This window comes from Narcine bancroftii, chromosome 7 (genome assembly GCF_036971445.1).
Source record: "Narcine bancroftii isolate sNarBan1 chromosome 7, sNarBan1.hap1, whole genome shotgun sequence".
In the NCBI taxonomy this organism is placed as follows: Eukaryota; Metazoa; Chordata; class Chondrichthyes; order Torpediniformes; family Narcinidae; genus Narcine; species Narcine bancroftii.
In genome coordinates this window covers 207080467-207097836 of record NC_091475.1, presented here as the reverse complement: position 1 = coordinate 207097836, position 17370 = coordinate 207080467, and the positions used below count along the sequence as shown (strand labels likewise).

The window sequence follows — 17370 nt, the reverse complement described above, 5'->3', positions numbered from 1 at the left end:
CATACATATATATATATATACATATATACATATATATATATACATATATACACACACACATATATATACATACATGTATATATATATTATATATATACATATATATATATACATATATATATATACATATATAAACACATATATATATATATATATACATATATATATATATATATGTGTGTGTGTGTGTGTGTGTGTGTGTGGGTATGTATATATGTGTGTACGTAAGTGTATCCGTATTTAAAGGAAAATATATAGAGTATAGATAAGAATTAATAAGGGGAAGAGAGGAAGTAAGGAGGGAATTAAAAGAGTGACCTTTGTTGTATATGAAAATTGGAATCTTTTCTGGGGGGGGCTGAGTGGGGAGGAGTTACGGTCACTGCGAAATCAGTTGATGCTTGCGAGTGAATTCGCAAATCCAAATGGAGAGGGGAGATGTGGTTGCCCGACAAGGGATAAAGGGCAACTCAGGAAGGGGAGGGGATAGTGGGGTTAAAGAAATTTTAGATAGGAGAATAAGGGAAATGTTTGATGTTTTAGAAATGTTGTCTTATAAAGTGTTCAAAACAAGAAAGCAGAAATGGATAAGAAGGAAAGGTGATGATGGAGAAACAGAAAGGAAAGATAAACAAAGTATGAAATGGCTATGTTGAACTATATGACTTTAAATATTAACGGAATACATAACCAAATCAAAAGGAAGAAACTGCTAAATTTACTGAAAAAATAAAAAATTGATAATAGCATTCGTGCAAGAAACACATTTAACTGAAATGGAGCACAAGAAATTAAAGAGAGATTGGGTAAGGCATGTAACAGCAGCGTCATATAATTCAAAAGCTAGAGGAGTAGCTATATTAATCAGTAAAAATGTACCAATTAAAATAGAAGAGGAAATAATAGATCCAGCAGGGAGATATGTAATGATAAAATGTCAGATATATTCGGAGTTTTGGAATTTACTCAATGTATATTCACCTAATGAAGAAGATCAAAAGTTTATGCAAGATATTTTTTTGAAGATAGTAGACATGCAAGGGAACATACTAATAGGAGGGGATTTCAACCTTAATTTGGATTCAAACATAGATAAAACTGGGAAAAAAATTAACAGAAAGAACAAAGTAACCAAATTTATAATTAAATCGATGCAAGAAATGCAACTTTTGGATATATGGAGGAAACAACATCCAAAGGAAAAGGAATATTCATATTATTCGGGTAGACATAAAACGTACTCAAGAATAGACCTATTTTTGTTATCAGCTCGTATGCAAGATAGAGTAAGAAAAACAGAATATAAAGCTAGAATATTATCGGACCATTCACCCTTGATATTGACAATAGAGTTAGAGGACATCCCTCCAAGAATGTATAGATGGAGATTAAACTCCATGCTACTTAAAAGGCAGGATTTTAGAGAATTCATTGAAAGACAAATTAAAATGTATTTTGAAATAAATACGGAATCAGTGGAAGATAAGTTTATACTATGGGACGCAATGAAAGCGTTCATTAGAGGGCAAATAATAAGTCATGTAACCAAGATGAAGAAGGACTATAATCAGGAAACAGAGCAGTTGGAAAGGGAAATAGTAAATATAGAAAAAGAATTAGCAATGAAGGAAGATACAACTCAAAGAAGAGAATTGGCGGATAAAAAAATAAAATATGAAACACTACAAACATATAAGGTGGAGAAGAACATAATGAAGACAAAACAGAAATATTATGAACTAGGGGAAAAAATGCACAAAATTCTAGCGTGGCAGCTTAAGACAGAACAAACTAAGAGAATGGTATTGGCATCAAGGAAAAAAGACAAACAAATTACATATAATCCAACGGAGATTAATGAAAACTTCAGAGAATTCTACGAACAATTATACCAAACTGAAAACAAAGGGAAAGAAGACAAAATAGATGAATTTTTAACTAAAATTGAACTACCAAAATTACAAATAGAGGAACAAAATAAATTAACAGAACCATTTGAAATAGTAGAAATACAAGAGATAATAAAAAAACTCTTCTTTGGCTTGGCTTCGCGGACGAAGATTTATGGAGGGGGTAAAAAGTCCACGTCAGCTGCAGGCTCGTTTGTGGCTGACAAGTCCGATGCGGGACAGGCAGACATGGTTGCAGCGGTTGCAGGGGAAAATTGGTTGGTTGGGGTTGGGTTATAAAAAACTACCGAATAATAAAACACCAGGAGAGGATGGATTCCCAATAGAATTCTATAAAACATTTAAAGATTTATTAATTCCTCCCCTCCTGGAAGTAATCAACCAGATTGATAAAACACAAAGCTTACCAGATTCATGCAAAACAGCAATAATTACAGTAATACCAAAGGCAGGGAAAGATCCACTCGCACCAGCGTCAGATAGACCAATATCTTTACTTAACACAGATTATAAGATAATAGCTAAACTATTAGCAAACAGATTAGCCGACTATGTACCAAAAATAGTAAATCTAGACCAAACTGGATTTATTAAAAAAAGATGAACAACAGACAATATTTGTAAATTTATTAACTTAATTCATCCAGTAGAAGGAAATAAAGCTCCACAGTAGCGGTTGCTTTAGACGCAGAGAAGGCCTTTGACAGAGTAGAATGGAATTATTTATTCAAAGTACTACAAAAATTCAGTTTACCAGAGAAATATATTAATTGGATTAAAGCATTATATAAGGGGCCATTGGCGAAAGTGACAGTAAATGGATATATATCAAAACAATTTAACTTAAGCAGATCAACAAGGCAGGGATGCCCACTATCACCCTTATTGTTCGCGTTAGCTATAGAACCACTAGCAGAATTGATAAGAACAGAAAATAATATAAAAGGGATAAAAATAAAAGACAAGGAATATAAAATCAGTTTATTTGCAGATGACATTATAGTATACTTAACAGAACCAGAAATATCAATAAAAGAATTACATAAGAAATTGAAGGAATATGGAGAAGTGTCGGGTTACAAGATTAACGCAAATAAAAGTGAAGCAATGCCTATGAATAATGCGGATTTCTCAAAATTTAAGAAAGAATCATCATTCTGATGGCAAATGCAAACAATACAATACCTAGGTATACAAATAAATAAAAACCTCGGCCATCTATATAAACTCAATTATTATCCACTAATGAAAAAAATTACAGGATGACTCAGAGCATTGGAAAGACTTACCACTAACACTAATAGGAAGGATAAACTGTATTAAAATGAACATTTTCCCAAGGATACAATACCTATTTCAGGCATTGCCAATACACTTGACAGAGAAATTCTTCAAGGAGTTAAAGAAAATAATAAGGAAATTTTTATGGAAAGGGGGGAAGCCGAGGATAGCACTAGATAAATTAACAGAATGGTATAAACAAGGAGGCTTACAACTACCAAACTTTAAGAATTATTATAGAGCCGCATAATTAAGATACCTATCAGATTTTTATCAAACAAAGGAAAAGCCAGATTGGACTAGATTAGAACTAGATAAAATAGGGGAGAATATACCTGAACACATATTATATAAATGGGATGAAAAATTGGTACAACGTAGGAATTCTCCAGTATTACATCATCTGCTCAATATTTGGAAGAAGGTTCATGTAGAAAGGAATAAAACAAATTACCAATTACCAAAACTATTACTGACGCAAAATCAGTTAATCCCTTTTACAATAGATAACCTTTCCTTTAGAGAATGGGAGAAAAAAGGGATCAAAAGAATAGAAAATTGCTTTTCAGGAAATAAATTATTATCCTTTGAACAAATGAAGGATAAATATAATATAACTCAAGATACAGTGTTGACATACTACCAACTGAAATCCTACTTGAAGGACAAATTGGGAAGCAGTCTGAGGTTACCAGAGGGAAGTAATTTTGAATATGTGATTACAGATACAATGATAATCAAAAAATTTATAACAAATATGTATATTAAACTGCAAGAAAAGGAGAATGAGGAAACAAATGGTAAAACTAAACAAAAATGGGAACAAGATTTAAACAAAGAAGGAAACATGGGAGAAGTTATGCTCAGGAACTATGAGAAATACAATAAACATGAGGTTATGCATGAGACAATATAACTGGATACACAGGCTGTACATCACACCTCAAAAGTTAAATAAATGGGAACCAACAGTATCAGACAGATGTTTTCGCTGTAAAAAGGAAACGGGAACAACAATTCATGCAATCTGGACGTGTGAGAAAGTGAAAAGATTTTGGGAAGATCTAAACCAGATATTAAATAAAATAACAGAAAACAATATACCAAAAAACCCAGAGATCTTCCTCCTAAGTAACATAAAAAACAAAGAATTTGGACTTGATTTGGATGGTGCACAAAAAAGATTTGTTAGGATTGCCCTAGCTGTAGCAAAATAATGTATTATGTCAGCCTGGAAATTAGAAGATAACTTGAGAATACAACAATGGTATATAGAAATGAATAAATGTATTCCATTAGAAAAAATAACATATAATTTAAGAAATAATATTGCAATATTTGAACAAATATGGGAGCCATACATGAAACACAATAGAGAAAACCTACCGGGGACATCTACCACCTAAAATGACAGAAGGAGAAGGAAATGAAAAGAATTGACTCAGTGGAATTTCTTCTTTATTTTTATTGAGTGACATTGTTTGACGGGTTTAATGTATCTTAGATTCTGAACTTTAAATGAATGGGAGGGGAGGTAGGGAGGGGGGGATAGGAAGAGGGAGGGGGGAGAAAACGACACTATATATTTGAAAAGAAAAATGTATGTATCTTGATCAATGTGGTTTATAGTGTGAAAAATAAAAAAAAATTTAAAAAAAGAAGAGGTAGGCATCATCCTGAGGAGGCTGCAAGGCCTCCAGCATTTCGGTGCGTTCTTACTTCAATCGCAATCCTGCTGACTTTTGTCTCGCGATCTTCACCCTAAGAACGAGTTTAAATGAAAAGAAATGTCGTAGCTGAAGTTTAATTGCTATTTTGAAATTGTCTGGATAAACCAGCTCTTCTTTCAACATCCTTTCTTCTCTCCCCACCCACTCTCTGCTGTGCACCCCCCCCCCCCCAAATATTAGGAGGAAGACCTTGCTGAACTTGCCTCTCAGCAATATTATGTGGACTATGGCTCGGAGATCATTGTGGAACGGTTGATGAGCTTAATTCCATCGTACATTCCCGACCGAGAAGTCACCTCCTCCAAAACGGTTGAGAAGTGGGCGCAGTACATCATTGCAGCTCACAAAAAGGTAACTTCTCACCTTCCACCTGGTCTAGTTCAAGTTTATCATTATCTGATGCTACAACCTTTATGCAATACCTATGTGGTCTCTTTGGTCTGGGTTGAGCCGCTGGCGGGGGGAAGAAACTGACGTGGGACGGAAAGGGCCTTGAGTCGTGCCATGAGGGCCGATTTGAGGTTCCAATGGAACCGCTCCACCAGGCCATTGGACTGCATTGGATAAGCAGTTGTGCAATGGAGCTCGGCCCCTAGGGCTTTGGACAGCTCGCTCCATAAGGTGGACGTGAACTGTACGCCGCGGTTGGAAGTAACATGGGAGGAGACACTGAGCCAGGAGACACAGACGAATAGGAAGGCCCTTACACAAGTGCCTGCAGCTATGTCAGTTAGGGGGGTCGCCTCCAGCCACCAGGTGAATCTGTCCACCATGGTGAGCAGGTAGCGGTAACACCTCAAAACAGGCAGGGGGCCCATTATGTCCACGTGGACATGTTCGAATCGGCGTGAGGCGGGCTGGAACTGCTGGTTAGGTGCTCGTGTGTGCATCTGCACCTTTGCCATCTGGCAGTCCACGCATGCTCTCGCACACTCTGTGACCCTTTTGCGAAGGCCATGCCAAATGAAAAGGATGGAAACCATCTGGACTGTTGTACGGATGGAGGGGTGCGATGAAAACCGTGTACGAGGTCGAAGACCATTTTCTGCCATTTTGCTGGTTCCACTGGCCGGGGGCTTCCTGGCGAAATGTCATACAGGATGGTGGTGATGCCATCGTCCAAGGGCAGGTCCTGCAGTTGTAGCCCCATGACGGCCGTGCGAAAACACTTTGTGTCCGGGTCGGATTGTTGGGCTCGGGCCAAGTCGTAGAAGTCGATGCCTTGTGAAAGAGCGCACGCTGCAGGCCTGGAGATGGCATCGGTGACGATGTTGTGTTTTCCGGAGAGATAGCAAATGGAGGTAGTAAACTCGGAGATGTACAACAGGCACCTCTGCTGGTTGATGGACCATGGATCCAAAACCTTATAGAAAGCCAAGGTTAATGGTTTGTGGTCAGTGTAGACCATGATGGTCCGGCCCTCCAGGAAATAATGAAAATGGTGAACCACGGGGTAGAAGGCAACCAGCAAACTGTCAAAGGCGCAGTACTTGCGTTCCGGTAGACGGAGATGGTGGCTGAAGAACGTAAGCGGCTTCCACACATCATCCACCAACTGCTCGCGGACCATGCCCACTGCGGTGCCGGATGCGTTAACCGTGAGTGCTGTGGGTGCGTCTATCTGCGAGCACACTAGCATGGTTGCATGTGCCAGGGCCTCCTTGGTAGCTACAAAAGTGGCTGAGGACTCACCGGTCCTGTGGAGGTGTTTGTTGGAAGCAGTCATCAGGATGAACCTGTTGGAAAAATTGACCATCCCCGTGAACTCCTGAAGGTCTTTGAACGTGGAGGTTTCTACATTGTCCGGGAGTGGCGCTGCACTATCTTTGATGATGTGGTGGCCCAAAATATCATCTCCTCGTGGCCAAACTCACACTTTGTGGGGTTGATGGTGCGTCAAGCAAGCAAACAGTTGTCGTAGGTGAACCATGTGTTCCTCCTGCGTCCTGCTTGCCACCAGAATGTTGTCGAGGTAAATGAAAAGGAAAGATAGGTCACACCCTACCGCATCCATCAACCGCTGGAACGTCTGCGCAGCATTCTTCAATCTGAACGGCATCCTCAGGAACTCAAAAAGGCTGAATGGAGTGATGATGGCCGTCTTCTGTACGTCATCAGGGTGGACAGGTATCTGATGATACCCCAAGATCAGGTTGACTTTGGAGAACAGGTGGGCACCGTGAAGGTTTTGTGTGAAGTCCTGAATGTGAGGCACTGGGTAGTGGTCCAGAACCATAGCTGCCTTTAAACTGTGGTAGCAGCCACATGGTCACCAACTGCTGTTGACTTTGGGCACCATGTGGTGGGGTGAATCCCATGGGTTGTCAGATCTATGGACAATGCTCAGCTCCTCCATGTGCGTGAACTCTTCCTTGGCCAGACTGAGCTTGTCCGGCAGCAGTCTATGGGCTCACGAGTGAATGGGACGTCTATTGGTCGCGATGTGGTGCTTGGCACCATGTCGAGGCTGTGTGGAGGAGAACTGCGGGTGTAGAATGGCAGGGTAGTCAGTGACAGGCAGGCGTAGGGGTTGCTTGAGGGCTCTACCACAGCTAGGTGGGTGGCTGGCTCATTTGAAGTACCGAGGGGTACCGTCTGAAACGTCTCAGCATGGACCAGGCACCTACCATGCAGGTCCACCAGTAACGAGTGCGCCCAAAGGAAATCTGTGCCCAGCATGAACTGCCACTGGAAATCCATCTCCCTGAAACACAGGGGTATGTGCTTCCGGCCAATGGTTCTGATGGTGGAGTCGTTCACCGCTCGTAGGGTGGGGCTGTATGGTCTCGTGCTCGTCTCCAGGGATGTCAGTGGAATGACGCTTGGCTCCCGTGTTGACAAGGAACCTGTGGCCTGAGATGCTGTTCCACACACGTTCAGCTGTTCTGTTGGCCATCCATTATGGCCACTAACGGTGGTTGGCCCGCTCGTTTCCCTGAAACTAGCAGGGTTGTTGACATTTATGTGCCTCGGCATTGATGGTAGAAACACAGACGTTGATCTGTGAGGGCTTGGCTTGAGCAGCTGGTGCGGCACTCCATTGAGGGGCTTGTCTTCTGGACAGACTCGTGCTGCGGTCTGGTCACTCGGTTGACCATCTCAGGGGACTTGCGTTTAGTGCAGTAGAGGACGACGGCCTTTGCTGTGACTTTACACGGGTTATTGAAGTTGGCGTCCACGAGCAGGAGTTTAATGTACTCTGGCATTTGCTCCAAGAAGGCTTTCTCAAACATGAGGCAGGGCTTATGGCCTTCTGCCAACATAAGCAATTCGTCCATTAACACAAACGGCATTCTGTTGCCCAGGCCGTCTAAGTGCAGGAATCGGGTGGCCCTTTCATGTTGGGAAAGGCCATAGGTGCTATTAAGGAAGTTTTTAAAGCCATATGTTTACCCTCCTCCGCCGTGGCTTAAATGAGGTCATCTACACGGGTGGCGGTTTCCTGGTCAAGAGAACTAACGACGTAGAAATACCTCATTGAATCAGAAGTGATCTGCTTAATTTGGAACTGGGCCTCTACTTGGCCGAACCAGGTGTGGGGCCAGTTAGTCCAGAAGGTTGGCACCTTTAGCGCTAAGGCGCCTCCTGCTGCTGGGTCATTTTCGTTGAGTCTTCATGGCTCGGAGACTTGTCGGGCGGTTGTACAGACTGGCGACGCAAGCTGCTGGCTCCAGTATCGCAACAGAATGTTTATTTAAGTCACGCGCTTGCTTATTGGGCTGTCAGTCGGACCGCGCATGCATCCCACCGCTTGTGTCACGCTGACACAAGTGCGCATGCCAACTTCTGGATTGGAAGAGAAGGCTGTGTGCTGCCATCTTTGCCGTGACTGCCCCGCTAACCATGCGTAGCAAGCGCTGCGGTTCGTCATGGCATTCTTGTGCGTCACCACAACATCATGTTTACATATAGAGAAGATTAGATGCTCAATTTCTGATTTGAATTCAAATTTTCAAACACTTTTTTAATTACTCTCATAATCTTTGATATGAAGGTCAAAATATTGACCAGTGAGTAATTCACCTCTCTGATAAGAACTCTCGTTTTATCTGGTTGGCCAAGCAGCTTCTTTCTTTAAATTTTCCATTTTTTAAATAATAAATTATCAATACAATATAATCTGTTTGATTAAAATGTGGGGTATCTTGGATGAAGTGATATGATTTAAGTATAATGTATCCTTTTGAATATTAAGATATATCCATGTGCACTCTGTATTTTTGGATGTGAAATTTCAATGTTAATAAAAATATTGAGAAAAGGAAAAGCCCTCTCACTGCCCGTGGGATGAAGCTGTTTCTCAGCCTGGTGGTTCTGGCTCTGATCCCCCTACATCTCTTACCCGAGAATTTTTCTGGGAGCATCTGGGACCTTGACACGCTCCTGTAACACCACTATCTTCCGTGGAGTGCGTGACCTTTGTTTCCCATGTACAGCTTGTTTAACTCCTGCCTTTTGCCTCGTTAGGGCGTGTACACTCAGAAGAGAATCGACCCTCAGAAGGTAAAGGAGGAGGTGGTGGACTTTGCACGTTACAAGTGGCCCTTGTTATTTTCACGTTTCTACGAGGCCTTCAAGTTCTCAGGTTTGCTTTCAATAACTGAAGGGTTTATTGATATTTATCGGGGCATTGTGGGTGGTGGCTTTGTGGAATGAACCCCCAGAGGAAATGGTAGAGACGGGGACAATTGCAACATTTAAAATACATTTAGACCATGTACACGGATCGGGAAGGTTAAATTTAGACATATTGCGTGATAACAGGCCCTTTTGACCCATGAGCCCCTGCTGCCCCAATTACACCCAATTGACCTACAACCTCCAGTACATTTTGAAGGGTGGGAGGAAACCGGAGCAGCCGGAGGAAACCCACACATTCACAGGGAGAATGTACAGACAGTGCGAGATTTGATCTCCAGTCCCAGTTGCTGGTGATGTAACAGCATTACGCTAACCGTGCTGCCCCTCGAGAAGGACGTGGGCCAAATGAAGGTTAATGGGACGGGCTTGGGCCAGCATGGGTGAGTTAGGCTGAAGGGCCTGTTAATGTACTGTAATATGCTGACTCCGCGACACTTCCGTTCACACCAGCCACTAGTTTATTGTCGTGGGTGCAATGGGATCCCTGAGGCACAGACCCATCAGCATGACAGAGAAGTCCATTTAATCACTGCCTTCACTCCCTCCCAGGGCCAAGCCTCCCAAAGAATGATGTAATTGTCGCTGTCAACTGGACTGGTGTTTACTTTGTCGATGAACAGGAGCAGGTCCTTCTGGAGCTTTCCTTCCCAGAGATCACTGCTGTTACCAGCAGCAGGTAAGCACCATGAAAGAACCCTGTGATTGAGCAACGTTTTGGCTTTATCATTTTTAATTCTTTTTTTCCATCCATTGGGTGGGAAACTGGAATGGGGCATTGGGAAAGACTTCAGGGTTAACAGAGAAGAGACTGGAGCTAACATATCACTGCGTGGTTAGCACAATCCTACTACAGTGCCAATGACCCAGGTTCAAATCCACCACTGTCTGTAAGTAGTTCGTAAGGTCTCACCGTGTCTGCATGAGTTTCCTCCGGGTACTCCTGATTCTGCCTCACTCTCTTGTGACAGAATATAATGATGTTTTTTAGGAGATAAATTGGGAAATGTTTGTTAGAGTAATTAACATACAAACACTTTAAAACAGATCTTATTTAAAACACTGGAGCTCTGCCCCATGCTGGACATATCAGCTCCACAGTTTTTGAAAGAGCTTTGAAGAGTGCTCAAGAGACTTCACTAATGGACTGTTGTTTACAAAAGGCAACAGATGAAAGATCTTGTTGGAGCTGCAGATTGTCTGGAGATGTTTTAAATGGGTCATGTGGTTTTGCAAGCAGAGAGAGTCAAACAGGCTTTCTCTCAGAGAGAGAGAGAGAGAGACACACACACACACACACACACACACACACACACACACACACACACACACACACACATCTACAGTGTTACAGCCAGCAGAAGCAACTGGGACTGGAACCACGAGAAGCTGGCAAGCCCCGGTGCACTTTGAACAGTGGGAGGAAACCGGAGCCCTTGGGGAAAACCCACACAGAACGTACAAACTCCTTACAGACAGTGTGGAATTCAAACCCCAGTCCTGATCGCCGGCGCAGTAAAGACGTTGCGCTAACCAGTACACTAACTGGGCCACCCTAGGAGATTTTGAAGCGGGGTTCACAATCAAGGTGCTGTTAACTGCTGCGGGGGGATATGCAACTTAGTACAAGGTCACTTGGATCAAAATTCTTGCATGTGGTCCTTTGCCTTCAACTCGCTGGTCGGTCGAGCGACCTTTTGGTCACCTAAAAGACATGAAGGCTGCCCAGATCCAAGATGCAGACCCTCGGGGCTCCGTATTGAGGGAGTGCAGGATGGAGACAGCGTTCAACTATCAAAAGCCAAATGTCCCAAAAGGCAGGACCAACCATACCTCTGGAATTGTCCTTCATGTATTCCTTGCAAAGTGGGACATGAAGAAACCCATGAGCCCAGCTCCTGTCACGCAGGAAACTCACCCATGGATGTTGGTGGAAATTGTGCTTTTTTTAATTTTAGAGGTGGCACGATGACAGGCCCTTCTGGCACACGAGCTTTTCTGCCCAATTGTCCAATTAACCATGTGCATCTTCAGAACGCAGGAGGAAATCCAAAGGAAACTCACACAGACATGAGGAGAATGTGCAAACACCTTACAGACAGCAGCAGATTTGAACCTGGGTCGCTGGCGCTGTGATAATGTTGTGTCAACCACTACCCTAATTTGTCTTTAATGTTTGCCGATCATAAGGTTGTACTGTGGGGGGACTTTGTAGGTGACAGTAGAATAATGACAGGATGCAGAGAAGTGACGGATCGAGTTCAATCCAGATAAGCGTGAAGTGATGCATTTAGGAAGGTCAATCCTGAGGGCAGAGTACGTGGTCAATGGCAGGGTCCTTAACAATGCAGAGGAACAAAGGGATCTTGGGGTACAAGTTCATAAATCCCTCAAGGTTGACATGCAGGTTGATAGTCGTTTAGAAGGTGTTATGGTGTGTTGGGCTTCATTGGTCAGGGGATTGAATTCAAGGGTCAAGAAGTAATGTCACTGCTCTATAAAACTCTGGTTAGATCACATGTAGAATATTCAGTTCTGGTCACTTCATTACAGGAAGGATGTGGACGCTTTAGAGAGGGTGCAGAGGAGATTTACCAGGATGTTTCCTGGAATGGACAGCATATCTTATGAAGCAAGGCTGACAGAGCTGGGACTTAGGGTCACATAATTTTTTTAATTTATATTCGTACAGTTTGTTTACATTTCTCTCTTTTGTACGCATATCTTTTCTTGAACACAGATTTGTGCACTTCAGACTAGTCGAAATTCTGCCTTGCCCACAGAAAAAAAAAATCTCAGGGTTGTATGTGATGTCGTGTATGTACTCTGACAGTAAATTTGAAATGTTAACGTTGAAGTGAGAGAGGTGACTAAATAAGATGTGCAGGATTATAAGCAGTAATAGGTAGGGTGGACACCCAGCACCTTTTATCCCCAGGGTGACAGTAGCAAATACAAGAGGCTATCTGTGGAAGGTGAGTGGAGGAAGGTTTATGGGAAACAATTTGCGCAGAGAGTTGTGGGTGCCTGGAATGCATTACTGGGGGTAGTGGTGGAGGCTGGTACAATAGGGACTTTTAAAAGACACTTGGACAGGCACATGGGTGGAAGTAAAATAGAGGGTTATGGTTGTGTGGTTGAAATAGTTTAGACTGCTGAGGAGTAGGTTTATATCGGTCAGCATAACATCGTGGGCCAAAGAGCCTGTACTGTGCTGTAAATTTCTATGTAATGATTATGCAAGACTCCCGGTATTTGAGGGAGATGATAGCGTTCCTGAGATTTTTTTAAAATTAATTGCAGAGGTGGCAAAATGCAAGGGCAGAGCTTCACTCTGGCAACCATCAAAGGGGACGAATACACCTTCACCTCCAACAACGCAGAGGACATCCGTGACCTGGTGGTGACCTTTCTTGAAGGGCTGAGGATGAGGTCGAAGTTTGTCGTCGCCCTGCAGGATAACCTGAGCCCTGGTGGGTGTCACGGGACCAGTTGGGGTGACCGATAGCACCGAGCTGGCGATGGGAGTTGGGAGGTTCCCAGGGTTCCTGCATGCGTGGCCACTGGGGGCCTTGACCTGAGCCAGGAGATCATCTACCCACTCTGGTCACGCACTCCATGAACGTTCTTGCCTGTGTTTCCCCCAGCTCCACATGAAGTGCGTGGTTCACTCGCCTTCATCAATCAGCGCATCAAGTAACAAGAACTAGGTTGTCATGTTAAAACCATACAGTTTGTTGGTCAGGATCAGAATTTATTGTCATGTACATGTCACAAAATTAGATGCTTTACACCGGCATTTATTACTATAAATTTCATTTCGAAAACAAATAGTGCAAGAAAATAGGAGAAAAGGAGGGAGAATCAATATGGTTCATTGTCCTTTCAGAAATTTGGTGACAGCGGGGAAGAAGCCGTCCTTGTGCCGCTGAGTGCTCGCCTTTAGGTTCCTTTTCCCCAGTGGTAGCAGAGTGAACAGGGACTGGGTGGTGGGGAATCTTTGAGGATAGAGGCTGCTTTTTTAAGACTCCACACATGCCGATGTCCTCGATGGAGTGAAGTCTGGTGCCTGTAATGTCGCAGGTCGTATTTGCAACCCTCTGGAGTTTATTCTTGTCCTGAGAGTTGGTGCCTTCATACTAGGCAGTGGTGTAAACAGCCTGAATGCTCTCCAAGGCACACCTGTAGAAGTTTATGAAAGTCTTTGGTGACGTACAGAATCTCTTCAAACACCTCACTATGTATAGCTGCTGGCAAGCTGCCTTTGTGATTGCAACAACGTGGAGCCTGTGGGTACAGTGATTGCCCCCTGCAGTAGGCCGTTAGGAGTGTGGCCAGTGTAGTGGTTGTATCGCCACCCTCTACCTATAGTCACTTTCAGGTGGAATAGCTAGGAGAATGCGGCTCTGGAGCCAGCTGCGGGTGTGGGAAAAGCGACATTCAGGTGGCAGCGTTGAAGGTGCTGTTCTGGCACCTGAAAGGTCAGCAGCGGGGAGAGGTGCTGCGGAGCAAACGCCAGCTCCTGTCGACTGTGGCCGTAGTCCCGCCCGCTTTCAGGTGCCTAGGGGGAGTGCTTGGAAGCGGAGAGTGCACCTACCCAAGGAGGGTTGGGTAAGTACTCCTTGAGATCATGGTTCTCCGCTTTCAGGTGGCCTCCCAACAGCTGCATTCAGGTATTTTAGGCGGCTTTACATTGGGGTATTCTGGCCACCTGAAAGCGGCTTATGTCTCCTTTCCAGCAACTTCGCGTTCACCTCTTCCTCCGATCAATTCCCACATTTCTTCTCCTGTCTTCCTAGCTACAGTATATCCAATTATGGGCTGTTCATTTACCCCTGCCCCTTCTTCCCTCCTCCCCCAGCGTTTTAATTCAGGTGCCTGCCTTCTTTTTGCTCACACCTTGAACAAGGGCTCAGGCCTGAAACGGTGATATATCGTTGCATGATTTGTTAAGTTCCTCAAGCATCTTTCCATAATTTTGTTTCTCCACCGGTGGGGTAAGGCCTCCGAGCCTGCCCAGTTGGGCGGGTTACTGACCGCACTGTTCTTTACCGCAGTTGGCGATGACTTGACCTTCCTCAGCTTCACGAAGGGGGACCTCATCATCCTGGATCATGACACCGGCGAGCAAGTGATGAACTGTGGCTGGGCACATGGGATAAATGAGAGGACCAAGCAAAAGGGCGACTTCCCAACCGAATGCGTCTACGTGTTGCCAACGGTTACCAAGCCAGCAGCTGAGATTGTGGTGAGCTTGGGCCGATGCATTAATGAGAACGAGTTTATTGTCACACATATTGTACAGTGTATACGTGCAGCAACATTCTTGCTTACTGCACCTGAAAAAAACTATACATTAAAGTCAATTTAAAAACTATAATAAATAACACGATTGGTGCAACGGTTAGTGCGACGCCTTTACAGGGAACAGGGGATTAGACCTTGGTTCAAATCCTGCGAGTTTGTATGTTCTCACCGCGGCTGTGTGGGATTTCCCCAGGGGCTCTGGTTTCCTCCCACCATTCAAACTGTACTGGGGGTGGAAGGTTAATTGGGTGTAAATTGGGCGACAGGGACTCGTGGGCCGAAATGGCCTGTTTCCGTGCTGTAGGTCTAAATTTAAAACATATTAACCAACCTGATCAGTCTTGACTGGTACTTTGACATATAACATTGCAGCACCGAACAGACCCTTCAGCCCACGATGAGGTGAGAGGCAGGAGATCCGAGAGGCAAGTTGTTTTGCATGGGTTGCTGTCTACTGCCAGAGGAGGTGATGGAATCAGTTGTCTTTACTATGTTTACGTGGCATTTAGATAAACACTTAAAGGGCGAGGCGTAGCAGGGTGAGGTTCCTATTAAACGGGTAAGGGGTGGTAGGATGAGACCCCTATTAAAGGGGCGAGGGGTGGGAAGATGAGACCCCCATTCAAGGGGCGAGGCGTGGAAGGATGAGACCCCATTAAAGGGGCGGGGTGTGGATGAGACCCCCATTAAAAGGGCAAGGCGTGGGAGAATGAGACTCCTATTAAAGGGGCGAGGCATGGGAGGATGAGACCCCCATTAAAGGGGCGAGGCATGGGAGGATGAGACCCCCATTAAAGGGGCGAGGCATGGGAGGATGAGACCCCCAATACAGGGGAGAGCCATGGGAGGATGAGACCACATTAAAGGGGCGAAGCGTGGGAGGATGACCCCATTAAAGGGGTGAGGCATGGGAGGATGAGACCCCTAATACAGGGGCGAGCCGTGGGAGGATGAGACCCCCATTAAAGGGGTGAGGGGTGGAAGGATGAGACCCCCTTTAAAGAGTTGAGGTGTGGGTGAATGAGGCCCCCCATTAAAGGGGAGAGGCATGGGAGGATGAGACCCCCCCCCCATTAAAGGGGAAAGGGGTGGGATGATGAGGTCCTTATGCAGACAAATGGGGTTATTGCTATATGTAAATGTGTTGGAGAAATTCAGCAGGTTACACAGCATCCATAGGATGTAAACGGTGTGGATGGGGGAGAAAGGGTGTCATTGGCTGAATCATCTGTTTCATGGCAAAAAGCTCTGAATTATCTCCCAGACAATGGTGATTAAAAGTAACTTCTTCCCGTCTTGCCTTGCAGTGCTTGGTTACCATGACACCAGGTCAGAGACAAGAAGCAATCAGGACATCCCAACTGTCCATCGGAGAGCTGGAGGAGAACGTGAAACTTTATACGCTGGAGGAGTTCTCGTACGATTACTTCAGGTGGGTAACTAAAACAGCCAGCGGGAGCATAGGGCGTGGGCCCAGAGGGGGCCTGCGATGGAATTTTTAATTTTAATCAACGTACTTTGTAAAATGTTTGTCACTCTCCCCATCTCCAGGCCTCCTCCAAAGCACACCTTGAGTAGAGTGATGATCACCAAGAACCGCGGGAAGGACAAACTGTGGTCTTGTACCCGGGAGCCAATCAAACAACCCCTTCTGAAGAAGTTGCAGGGCAACGAGGAGCTCTCGCAGGAATCTTGCCTGGGATTTGTCGATATCCTTTCGCGTTTCCAAGGGGGGGTCAAGTAAAACCCTGTACGTGGAAGGAATGCTAACATTCCCGTGGTCAGCATTGCCTGGGTTCCCCAGCCTGTTGAAGATCCAAAGATGGTGGCGCAATTAGCGGGAAGCTGCCTATCAACGCCAGCGACTCTGACAATCCTGACCACGGGTGCCGGACGCGTGGAATTTACACCTTCCCCCCATCGACCTCCAACTGCACAGGTCTCCTCCTACGTCCCAAGGACGTGGGTTTTAATTGGCTGATGTAAAATGTCCCCGAGTGTGTTGTTGCCTTGTAGGTGGGGAGTTGATAAGAATTGTGGGGAGAATTTTTTTTGTCTGATTAATGTAAAGAAACGGGAACTGCAGAAGCTGGAATCCTGAGCTAAAGAGAAGCTGAAGGAGCTCAGCAGGTCAGGCAGCATCCATGGGTAGAAATAGTCTGCTGATAATTTGGGTTGAGAAACTTTTCATCAGGACGAGAAGAGGAAGGGGCATATCATGTTCCTAAAAAAAAGGGGAGAAGCTGGGGAGGGGCTAAGGTGATAGGTTATTGGAGAGAAGTACATTTTTCAATTTAGACATACAGCACAGGAAAGGCCCCCTTTTTAGCTGCCCAATTGACCTACAAACCCTGGTACGTTTTTGATCAGTGGGAGAAAACCAGGACAGCCGGGCAGACACGGGGAGAACGTGCCAACTGCTTGCGGGCAGCGCCAGATTCAAACCCCAGTCACTGGGGCTGTAACAGCGTTGTACTAACGACCACCCTAGCCATGTTGGGGGG

The 17370-nt window shown here is 44.6% G+C and overlaps 1 protein-coding gene across 4 annotated transcripts in view; it reads left to right on the top strand.

Moving 5' to 3' along the window:
• myo7aa (myosin VIIAa) overlaps positions 1–17370 on the top strand; it is a 268383-nt gene that overhangs the window by 201090 nt on the left and 49923 nt on the right. For all 4 annotated transcript variants that reach the window (XM_069892099.1, XM_069892100.1, XM_069892096.1 and 1 more), the window contains 7 exons: positions 5102–5272; positions 9389–9506; positions 10112–10238; positions 12863–13032; positions 14617–14807; positions 16174–16298; positions 16418–16575. In XM_069892099.1, coding sequence (XP_069748200.1) covers positions 5102–5272; positions 9389–9506; positions 10112–10238; positions 12863–13032; positions 14617–14807; positions 16174–16298; positions 16418–16575 — 1060 coding nt within the window. The remainder of the gene's footprint in view (positions 1–5101; positions 5273–9388; positions 9507–10111; positions 10239–12862; positions 13033–14616; positions 14808–16173; positions 16299–16417; positions 16576–17370) is intronic.